General features: G+C 31.4%; 1 protein-coding gene across 5 annotated transcripts; it reads left to right on the top strand.

Annotated features, from left to right (window-relative positions):
* Positions 1 to 2861: 2861 nt before the first annotated feature.
* On the top strand, positions 2862 to 11356 carry Dok (docking protein homolog). 5 transcript variants are annotated; one of them, XM_074140729.1, is made up of 8 exons: positions 2862 to 3490; positions 3579 to 3755; positions 3876 to 4029; positions 4251 to 4398; positions 5253 to 5369; positions 6694 to 6976; positions 8101 to 8289; positions 8761 to 11356. In XM_074140729.1, exons 1-8 carry the CDS (start codon positions 3422 to 3424, stop codon positions 9010 to 9012), a joined length of 1389 nt encoding a protein of 462 aa, XP_073996830.1. In that variant the 5' UTR covers positions 2862 to 3421; the 3' UTR covers positions 9013 to 11356. The 5 variants fall into 5 exon arrangements, with proteins under 5 accessions (XP_073996830.1, XP_073996829.1, XP_073996832.1 ...); XM_074140728.1 differs by having other exon boundaries at positions 6646 to 6976; XM_074140731.1 differs by having other exon boundaries at positions 8101 to 11356.
* Positions 11357 to 11400: the final 44 nt, after the last annotated feature.

Genomic DNA, 11400 nt, shown 5'->3' with positions numbered 1-11400 from the left:
AAGAAAGAAATTGTTGAATGGGATTGTTGTACTCTATACTTAATCCCTACCAATATGCTACAGTTTACAAAATCTTTAGAATATTTGTTAGAAATGTATTGTATTAACCAAGCAGACACTTGGTATTGAACAAAGAACAATGCGAGGAAATACTAGCATTAGAAATTGACTTTCTAAGATTAGCAACATGAGAGAAAATATCATTCTCATTGACGTGAAAGAATAAGGATGTGAATAAAAAAGAACGACCAATAGTCAGTAAAAGGCAAGATTAATGTATGAACATGCATAAAGATGCGTCCGGGTTTTTTTTTGTTGATGACGATGACAAGGCGTAAAGTCAAGTAAGGAAGGAAAAAGAAGATTAGAGAACATTCAATTGTACGAGTTGACGAAAGAGCATGTAAAAGATATTGTAATTTTTAAGTGAGCATTAAATTATAAGACTGTAAGAAATCACTAAATTGAGGAGCACTCCCTACAGGGAGCAAAAATACTTTTTAAATGTCATTTGAGCTATTGATAATAATTTTATACTTGAAAAAATTACAATAAAATCCAAGCTTTCCTCTGCCCAATCTCATAAACTTAAGAGAAAATATTCATCTTATGGTAAATGAAGTTACCTCTTCTTAATTGATAAAATTTAAAATTATTGGGATACAAATTGCATAAAAGAAGGAACTTCAAAAGTTAGATTTTATTTGAGAAAATCTGTTTACATATAAAAAACAAAAAATACATTTTTCCATAAATCATCGCCAAAAAATATCAGTTATCTTAATCTGTAGTTCCGTCTGAATGGACATCAGATACTTCTTTACTTCGTAATAATAACACTTTCATCTAGTGATCATTATAGTTTTAGAGCATTTAAAATGCTAAGGCTAACAATTAATATAGACCCGTTTTGGGTTAGGACTGAGCAATAGACAAAAATTTCACACTTTTGCCAGACATTCTGGCAGTAAGTAATGACCGAAAACAAACAATGACCGCAGAATGAAGTAAGAAATACTTAGAAAAAAAGATGCTGATATAGCAAGGTGATTTTCAATTCATTCCCACAGCATCATTAATTTCATTTTCCTAGCAAAAAGTCGCAGCATTTTGTTACAGGTCCATATCATCTGCAATTAAATCATACAAATTAGGTGTACAAAATCATTTAAAGGTTGGGGTGTATTAGACGAGAGGAGTCTAGTGTCAGGAGCTGGAGATTAGCTAAAAGATCTTTACAAAACAGGATCCGAAGCTCTGAGAGATATGAAATAAAGAAAGAAACAAACAAAAATCTGGCACAATTAATACTACAGAAGAAAAAATATCAAAGGAGAATGCAAGATCTATTCACTGGAAAGTTAAAAAATCTCAAGCCCACTGATGCTTGAAACGACGGGAAGGGATATCAGGATCGTCTAAGAGAGATTTCTGGGCTACAGGACTACTTTTGTGGAGTTTCTTAAAGCGGCATTAGATGGGATATTAGATCACTGTAGGCAGACTAAAGAGGAGCATTTATAATTTTGCAGTTTTACTTTGGATTTAACTCAATAAGAGGTTAAATACCAAACTTCTATCTTGAGACCCATATGGTTCAAAACTAGTCTATTTTATAATGTCATTTCAGATTGGTTATCAAGTAATCCCAAAAAGAAACGAATTGAAAATTAGATATGTAATAAAAATCATGAAGAAATATAATTTTATAATTAATTACTTTCTATCAAAATTTATTCATTAACTTTTAAATGATTTTACTAAATAAATTTATGTGTAAAATGGTTTTATCGTCACTATACTTAGTTCATTTACTCACCCCCTGGTATTGGTCATGCTTTCGTTACGCCAATCTAGGTTTGGTAAATTCGGGAGAGACACTCAAGGAATTTCGGTATTTTTAGGGGAACTTAAGGATATCATACTTAATTGCCTGCAAAAAAGGATGCTTCTGATAAAGGATCCTTAAGAAGAAACTTTGGAAGGGTTGAGTTAGAGGAAAAGTGCATCTTTATGTTTATGGTCCGTGCTCTTGCACATACTATGTGGTGTTAATAATAATAATAATGGGAAGGGATAAGCTATGCGGTTAGCGTACTGGACTCCCACGCGGAGGTCCCAGGTTCGAATCCAGCTGCTGACCCTAGATTTTCTCTTCCTAGGAGCTTCTTACAGCTCACAGTCCGGTGATGGGCAGTGTTGTCTCTAACGAGAGAACACTGTAAGGAGGCCGGCAGTGCACTGAAAAAAGCTCCGGGCGCCAGTAACCTTAGATGTTGACGCACCTCAAATAAAAAATAAATAAATAATAAGAATAATAGCTTTACGTACACTTCAGATCTTGTTCCTTTCTTTAAAATTGATGGTTAAATATCTTAAATAACTTCGTTAAACAGTTACACTCTCTGTTATGCAGTTGTGCGCAGCGTTTAGTTAAAATCATTTTTCTTAAGTCTGATTGTAAAGTAACAGGTATTTCTAACTTATCCACATCTTCAAATGAAATATTAGTATCCCGCACAGCTTCCATAGCTAGATGTGTGAGATTATGCATTGGATAAGTTATCTTAACAAGTTTACGAAAAGGTTCTAAATGTGATTCATCCAACAAACCAGATTCCTTGGCTAGACTTAACTCTTTTTTCCAGCTATTAGCGCAGAATTCAAAACAACCATCAGCCCATAAGCGATTGCCATTTTCAACGTTCACAAACACCCATGTGTGCGTTTCATATGTGTTGACATCAAGAAACTGTTCAGAAGCTAAACAGTTATAATACACTAGTCCCGATGGAGTGCTCCAGTAAACGTTGACAGTGAATCGCGAACAATTCTTAAAACGATAGAAAGCATCATCAAGGCGGTGGCGATTCCTAGAGGCCATAAATGAATGAAATACACATTTTACCTCAAGAAATAATCAAATATAAAAAAGCTCATTTAAACTGCCTAAAAGAAATACATTATTTTGTGTTGTAATTGATAAAAAAAACCTACAAACACCAATTAATTAACCTTAAACGGTCTAAACCTAAAACATTTTAGGCATTCACGTAAACTGACAAACCCCCCTCCGACTTACAAAGTTGTTGATAAGGTCTGCCACCTGTTGGAGTGTGTGCAACTTTTACTAAATAATATCCCTGTTTTCATAATACTTCTTGGAATTTCCCAAACGGATATGGAATGAGGAAAGAAGGAATGTGATGGACTTCGACTTGGTTCACAGCAATACAGTTGAATTTTCGAGTTACTGTTTAGTAGTTGATGAGTTAAGTTAATTAATTGTATAGTGTTCTTAGTGAATTAGCTAGAAAGTTGAAGTGCATTTTCAAGGTTTTTCTGCATCATCACTTCATGATTTTTATGTGGATAGTCTTCAACATACTGTTTTTATCATTAAAGTATTAAATTATGAGGGATGGCTGTAAAGTTAGAAGCACCCCTGAAAGAAGGTTATTTATTGATTCCACCACAAGGTCTTAAAAAGGTAAAACATAAGTTCTGTTTTATTTTATTATTTTTACTTTCTTTTTACGAACTACTTTAATAATGACAACAACACTTTATTCTTTCAGAAATGGCAGAGAAGGTTTTGCCAGTTGTTTCCAGCCAGTATATCTGGCATTGAAAGATTAGAAATATATGAAAATGAAGAAGATAAATTGAAAAACTTATCGGGATCCATTGTAACTTTAGAAAATTGTGTAAAAATAACTCACGATGTCCAGAAAAGTCAGCCTCATTCATTTACTGTAAGTATTTTATTAAGCAAATTTACTGTAAGCAAATTATTAAGATGTCTTTATTAAGTTGTATTAAAATGTCTGTTTTTTTATGAGTGTTTAAAAAAAACAATGGGCTTTTTACAACAGGTAGTTACCAAAACAAGTGTCCATCATTTTGCTGGCACATCTGATGAAGATTGTTTAGATTGGATATCTGCTTTTCAAAGAGTAGCATTTCAAGATACAATTTCTCGAAGAACTGTAGAAGAAGATAATGAACTATACAGCCCTTCAAGTGACGGTAATTTTGATTGCTTATAAATATTTATTTTAAATATACTTATATAAAATATATTTGTGTCAAATTTTTTGCTTTAATTTTATAATTGGCCATGAATATTCTTGACTAACGCTATGTTATCATAATCACTAATATACAAGTTTATTTAAGTTGAAGGTCATTTGACAATACAACGTTATATAATTCAAGATAACAATGTAATATTCGTTATTTGTAAATAGGTGTTTATACGGTGACCCTAGTGAGTTCAGAGGCATCTCAGAGATGCGGATTATCTCCTGGAGCTGAATATACTTTAATTGTAGCACCGATTGAACTTCAGCTGAAGCAACCTGAAAGTCAGGAGATCTTATTTAAATGGCCTTACAGGTTATTTTATTACGTAAACTCAATTGTTACATCGTTGGCATTGTTAAGAAACCTCTTATCTCTTTTTGAACTTTTACTTTTTTTATGTTGTTAGTGGTAGCATTGTAATATCAAATTTTCAAATGCCAGTTTTCACCTGAAATCTTGGACTGGAAGCTCCTAGTATTAAAAAAAAAAGTCTTGATTTTGGTGAGTTCTGTTTTCGTGTCTAAGTCGACAAGTATGTATTCACAGAACTCGCAAAAATGAAAAGAAGCAGAAGGCTTCTTATTTGATTTTTGTCTTATCGAGTACAAAGATAATAATCAAGTCAACCAACCGGAATTGTGATTTTTGTTTTAAACGATTATCAGTTTTTAGCTATATTTTCGAAAAACAATGCAACAAACTGATATCAAAAACAAAATTAGGCAAGACTTTCGATTAATAATGTATAACTAAACAAAAATTTATTTTTAAAAGAAGATTTGACAGTTCTGTTATTGTTGTAAAAGAAACTATCGAGTGTTTGTGTACAAGATCTTTAATATTTCCTGTTTTTGTTTTCCTGACAAAGACACGCACATTCACACAGACCGGTATGCTAACTTTTTTTTCCTCAAATGGTCGTTAAAATAGATTTCTGATTAAACATCGTCACCGAAAACTTTTAAAACTTCATCTTACGAGGGTGAGAGCAATTATCAACAGCTCAAATAAAGTTTGAAAAAATATAATTGCCTTCCTAAAAAAATTTCAAATTTATTAGTTGCCAGTTTTTTTTTTTTTCTAATTTTGCCGACGATAATTCTGTTCATAATATTTCTTCTTTTTTAATATTTCTTCTTAATAATAGTAATTTATTAAATTTTTAGGTTCATTAGACGGTATGGGCATAAACGAGGCCGATTTACATTTGAAGCTGGCCGTAAGTGTGATAGTGGCGAAGGTTCTTTTGACTTTGAACATGCCCATGCACAGGAAATATTTAGGTAATTATTACCTTGGCCTTAGTTGAAAATAAATGAAATTCTTCCTTGATTGAAAAATTATTTTTATCTTCATTCTAAGCCTTTTTTGTTTGAGAACTACTTAAGTCAAACGCTTTTGGTAAGCTCTTCATTCCTCTTGGATCTGCATTTTAGTTCTCTAGAAATTTTCTGGTTGAAGTTGCTTTAGTATCCTTGCATTCTATCTTTCCTTGCGATTTATTCCCCGTAATATGAGTTAACATTCGTAAATATTGTACATTTGTGTGTTCCCGAATCGCCGTGGTTACACGGAAAGATTTCGTTTTTTAGGTGGAAGCTACTCATTTTTTACTGTCCTTAGTTTGTAATTCTAATTTTTTTTTACTTATAAACCTTTTTATATACAAAAAAGTTTAAAATTTATGGTGCTATAAATTAGGAATAGTTAAGAATCAAGCTAATACGGAAGTAATGACATGAAGCTTAAGTATAACGGTTATGTTTTGCGACCAAAAATTTCTACCCTCCGAAAATTTTTCATCCTCTCTTCCGACAGAAATAGTAAGTTTGGCATAATCGGTGCAATATTACTTATGCTGTAAGACTTAAACTTTGAAAGTACCGCCCCGAATTTCGTGTCAAAAGTACAATAAAAAGAAAAAACTACATCAAACGTATTTTAAAAAGTGCATAGAATATAGTGTGTATTGTTGGTATGATAACTGTATTTTATTATTTTTAAGAATTACATATTAAAATTCTCAATTCTAATTTTTATTGAATGCCTTTCCTGCAACTAGTTGATAATAGACAAAAACATTGAAACGATTTCTTTCCGTACACATTGCTTATTCAGTAATCAATTAAGTTATTTATTAACTTACTCATATTAAAATTAACCCCAATTTTAGGTAATGGTAATAATAGTTTTGTTATACATTTGTGGACTGCGTTGTAATTCGACTGAGGTTTTTAGAAAATAGCATGAACTCAGAGTTTTTATATCAAAAAGAAAAATTCTAGGAGGCTAAAACTAGTTGACAGAAAAAAATAATTTTTTCCCCTACCAAACAGTAGAGTTCAAGAATGGGGTGGCGGATGTCATACTTAACCGTTAACTTTTTTTCTAAATGTTGATACTTGCCATGTAGATACCAGCAGGATTGGAATTGGGAATATCCCATTTAGTCCACGTTACCCTTGATTGGACCTCTCGGCTTTTGATTTCTTTTCCCTTTATTCCTTGTTATTTATTTATTTAAAGATTTTAAATAGAGATTGGTATTTTTGTCTATAGATGTACTACGAATAAAATGGAAAATATAAAGCAGTTGTTATCCATTAGAATGGACGGCTGCAGTGGAGGTCTTCCATTAGGCGAGTTTGCGCCGGCTCTATCTATGACCGCTCGTTCAAGAAGTCCATTGGCACCATCGCCTACAGGCTCAACGACTGTGGTGCCTTCAATAGTGCCTACGAAACCCCCCAGAAAGCATCCTCCACCATCAAGAATACAACCACCTTCCTATGATACTGTAGAGGTGCGCAAAGATGCTTGGCGCACTTTTGGTACCGATGAACTTACTCACACTGAAAGAGCTTTTCCTACTACTGGAGTATTTACTCAGGTTTGTCTTGATTGTTTTAAATTACACGTTTAAGGTTTCAATCTGACATGACCCTCTCTTATTGCTAATCTTAAGGTTAACAAACGAATTGACACTCGGCAGCGTCATAACTAGCCGCAGTTGCACGATCAAATAATCTAACAGTGTGAAATTGTGTGACCGTGTAATGCTTGAAAAATGACTTTTATTTCAAAAATGTTTTTAAAACAGTACTACCATTTTCAATGTTGGAGTCTAAACGATTCAATGCATTTTTAATGCTTTAGATGAATATGAAACACTGGCAAGTATTTCTTATTTCAAATTCTAAAATATTCCAAGTGACACCACACTATTTAATTTAAAACGCGTCTACATCTGAGGTAATTGGCATCGTTTTTACAAAACACATTTTATCAAGACTGTATGTGAAGTTGATATTAGTTTTATTATAACTGTTTCTATTAACAGTACCACTTTATTTTTTATGTTATTAATTATTTGTAAAAGTCAGGACACATTCGGTTAATATGTACACAGCATTGGCACCATAAGAACAGTCTTGTAGCAATGCTTTAGAGGTTTTATTGAAGTAGCATTATCATGAAACCAGAAAATCAAATCCAGTTTCTTTGGAAAATGTTTCACCTGAAAGTGAGTTTTATATTCAGTTAAATTAGATGTAGAACCAGGATTCATCAATTCTCGAGGATAATCTGTTCACAAATTAGTCCCAACTTTGAATCTGAGTTTTGAGAGTGTGTGCATAAAAGTGAGAAAATTGAAATTTAATATTTGCTTATGAAATTTTTTAGGAACGTTCACAAGAAGGGGTTGGGGTAGGCAGACTTCTTTGTTTGATAAAATCCTGGTAAATAAGGCTGTTAAAATTGTAATATGACTGAGATTCATGGAGTTTGAAGAAAATGTGTAAGTTAAAACCTGGAAAATAGAAGTAAGAGAAAGCCGTGTTAGCCACACATTTGATACCTACACACCGGTTTCAATTAATCCGGTTTTTAAATTAGGGGCAAACTTTCTTTTATAAATGTAGCGTTAAGAGAAGTGGTTTCCTCAAATTTTTTGTTTCAATTATTTAATAATTTATTAATACTTTTTCGTTTACCATATTTTATTGTTTTTAGGACTCAACGACAAGTCAGGGTGATTATGACAAATTGGATCACTTTGGATCTACAGCTAAATTAGACATAGAACCAGGATATTCAACGATTCTCCGAAATAACTCTACAGATTCCTCTGTTGGTTACGGTGTAATTAGAAAGTTAAGACCTCCACACCATACGATATATAATGATATGGAATATGCTGTGGTATGCAAACCTCATCAAGTATAAATTTAATTTTTTTGTTTGTTTTTAAAACCTTTAAGACTGGTTACACAGAGTGATTGTGATTTTCTTATATTATTTTAATTCTTTACATTTATCTTTGTTTTATGAAGACAAAAAATGTAATAGTCAATTCTGAAAATATGTTTTTATTGTAAATTTGTTTTACTCTAATGAAGATTCGGCAATTTCATTTTTTAATCGCCCTTTGATGAAGCATAATTCAGCATTTGTTTGTTTTTTCTAAAGAAAAACATTTCTTAAAAGGCCCTTAAAAAAAAATCTAGAAAACGTTTTACATAGAGAATACTAGTTTGTTCGCTCTGTACTTTATTTTTACCAGAATTTTAAAAGCTGAAGTGGAAAATTGGCTTAAATGCCATTGCTAGTTTAATCAGATTCCAATCTAATATCTCACAGAAATAAATAATTATAAAATTTAATTTTACACAGAGAAAATTCCGGAAATTGATGGACTATGCCACGAGAAAACTCGGACCCGAAGCTGGTAGTACACTGAGAAAAGTCAAGGCAAAGGGTCAGTGGCCCTTAAAATACATATTAAATTATTTAATACAAATAAAAGAAACGGAATTTTTTCTCAATTTAAAACTTGATAAACCAAATTTTGAAGATGTAATTCTGTACCTGGAGCTAAAAACTGCCCACAGCATCATTACTAATTGTGTATCTTTAGTCTGCTGAACACCTCCACTTTTGTACTCAAAAAACTTGTTTTGCGACGCTGCAATGTCTGTCGTCTTTGTCCTACGAACTCTTGACTAGATCCATGTAGAACTGCGTTTAACATTTTTGACCCAGAGATTTCGGGTTTTTTAAAAATTGTTTTTATTATTTTGCCCCATGTTTAGCCGTTTTCTTAGTTTGGTTATGCTCAACTCTGTTCTCACCCTCAAAAACCCACCGTTCTTAGTTTGTTCTTCGTTTCCATTTTTTTTATTTTTCGGATACGAGGCAATCATTCTTTCTAAGCTTTCAACAACCGCTACGTGAGTTAAAACTGGTCCTAAGAGCTTTAAGTTTGGTTCTTAGTAGACCTCGAGAGACTCTTTTTTATGTTTATTTATGTTTACTTCCAAAATTATAGCAAATATACTCGCTCCTCCATTTAACGAGGCCGATAGACATTAATAGCTCCCTTTGATCACCTCCCTCTTCAGTATGTAAATATTTCGTCTTGTACTTAATTGATGTAAGATAATCCGAAACCGGTTACAATTGACGAAAAAAGAAGTGTGTTTGATTGATAATCAAAAAAATAGTCAGCTGTTAATGCTAATGGTAATTCACGGTAACTAATTAATAATCTAATTTCTTGAGTCTAAACCATCCAGTGGGACATACTTTGTTTTTTCCAATAATATTTCCCACGAACATTTTGAGGTATTATTGCTAAGATTGATGAATTTGAAAGCTTTAACTATTGAAATGAATACTCATTAGATTGCACTAAAATCTTTTATTAATTCTTTCTACAAATTGGATTCCCGGTACGCAGACATATTTTAATTGTAGATAGAAATTTATTAAGGGCCGGCGAAAATAAAATACTGTCAAATTATACCCTTTTTTTTTTATCATAGAAATGATATTGTGCAAATCCAAGTACTTTCTCCAAACCATTTTTAGAAGAAATTGGGGCGATCAATACTTTGCACTAACTACTTTGGGTATTGGCCTCAGTCTTCCTAAAACTACCCAGTGATCAGTGAGTAAAATAAATTTCAGATAAGTTGAAACAAAAACAAAAAATATATTGAAATACCCATTTCAAGTCAGATTATTTTTCATGTTTTTAATCCAATAACGTCAGTTTTTTGAAGAAATCGTAATGAATTTATCTTCTGTCGTCAAAATTTATTCATATTTGTTACTATATTGCATTGGCAATTTATGTAACAAAATTGTTGATAAGAATAAAGTAATTGCACATGATAAGAAAAAAAGAAATTTTGTTATATTAGCTAACTTGGTATGGTTCTCCATTTTTGTCAGTAAATTACTCGAAAATCTACATACAAACTCTGTGTTAACCAAAACGAATTAGAAATTTGCGTATGATGAATTTATGTGCAATATATTTATCATTTATTTTTGTCTGGGCTTATGTGTTGTCATATAATTAAGATGCTTTTTAGTTAAATCTGTAATTAATAAACGGCCAAATATTAGAGAAAACCTGGTGTGAAACACTGACGTCTTTCTTTTATTACAATAGCGATAAATTTTCTGTCCGTATGATTCCCCAGGAGATCTAATGCACTATATACTTCAGTAATATTTTGTATATGTATATTAGAAAAGTAAAGGTTTTCTGTAACTGTTTTCCGTATTCTAGCAAGTTTAAATTTATTGAATTGCTGATTTTATCATCAATCAAAACAGTCAAAAAACGTATATTTAGGGACAGATATGATATCTCCCTTCTCATTTTCAACAATTAAAGTTGATCACCAATTTTATTTTTTGTTATATCATTTGATCTTATCCTATCTACCTTATTGTGACAGTGCCAATCCATAATTTTATGTTAGATAAGTAATTTAATATAAGTTGTAAATTTTTTTAATTAAAAATATATATATATATAAATAGAATCCCGATTTGTTTTAGCAAATAATTTCTTAATCGTTTGTACAACAATTTTCAATCAAAAGCAATTTTCCTATTTAATTTTTCTGAACATAATTAGGATTTTTTTCTTGTATTTGTGGTAAAAATGTCCAAAAAGTCTGAAAATTTTTATTTAATTTAAATTTGGTTTATTTGTATATTTAGATCAGAAATTAGGAAAGTAAATAAGTAGGTATATATATACATCGAAAAATATTTGTGATTAATTTTTAAGATTGCTCATATGAATGTTTTTGAGTCAAAAATTGTATATGCCATAATCGCGTTCGTTTTTTTTTATTTTATTATTTTTTTCTTTGTTTTGTGTCTGTCTAGTTTGTAGATAACTTTGTATAAAGTGCTTTTTAGTTTGACCTTTTTTTAAAATAAAATAAAGGTAGAAATAAAAATTCAACGTTTTTGTTTGTGATATTTTTTCCCTAATACATCAGAATGTGT

This window comes from Rhodnius prolixus, unplaced genomic scaffold (assembly GCF_049639745.1).
Source record: "Rhodnius prolixus isolate KJV_2025 unplaced genomic scaffold, Rpr scaffold_6, whole genome shotgun sequence".
Classification (NCBI taxonomy): domain Eukaryota; kingdom Metazoa; phylum Arthropoda; class Insecta; order Hemiptera; family Reduviidae; genus Rhodnius; species Rhodnius prolixus.
The sequence above is the reverse complement of the archived record's forward strand: the minus strand, read 5'-3'. Positions and strand labels throughout refer to the sequence as shown.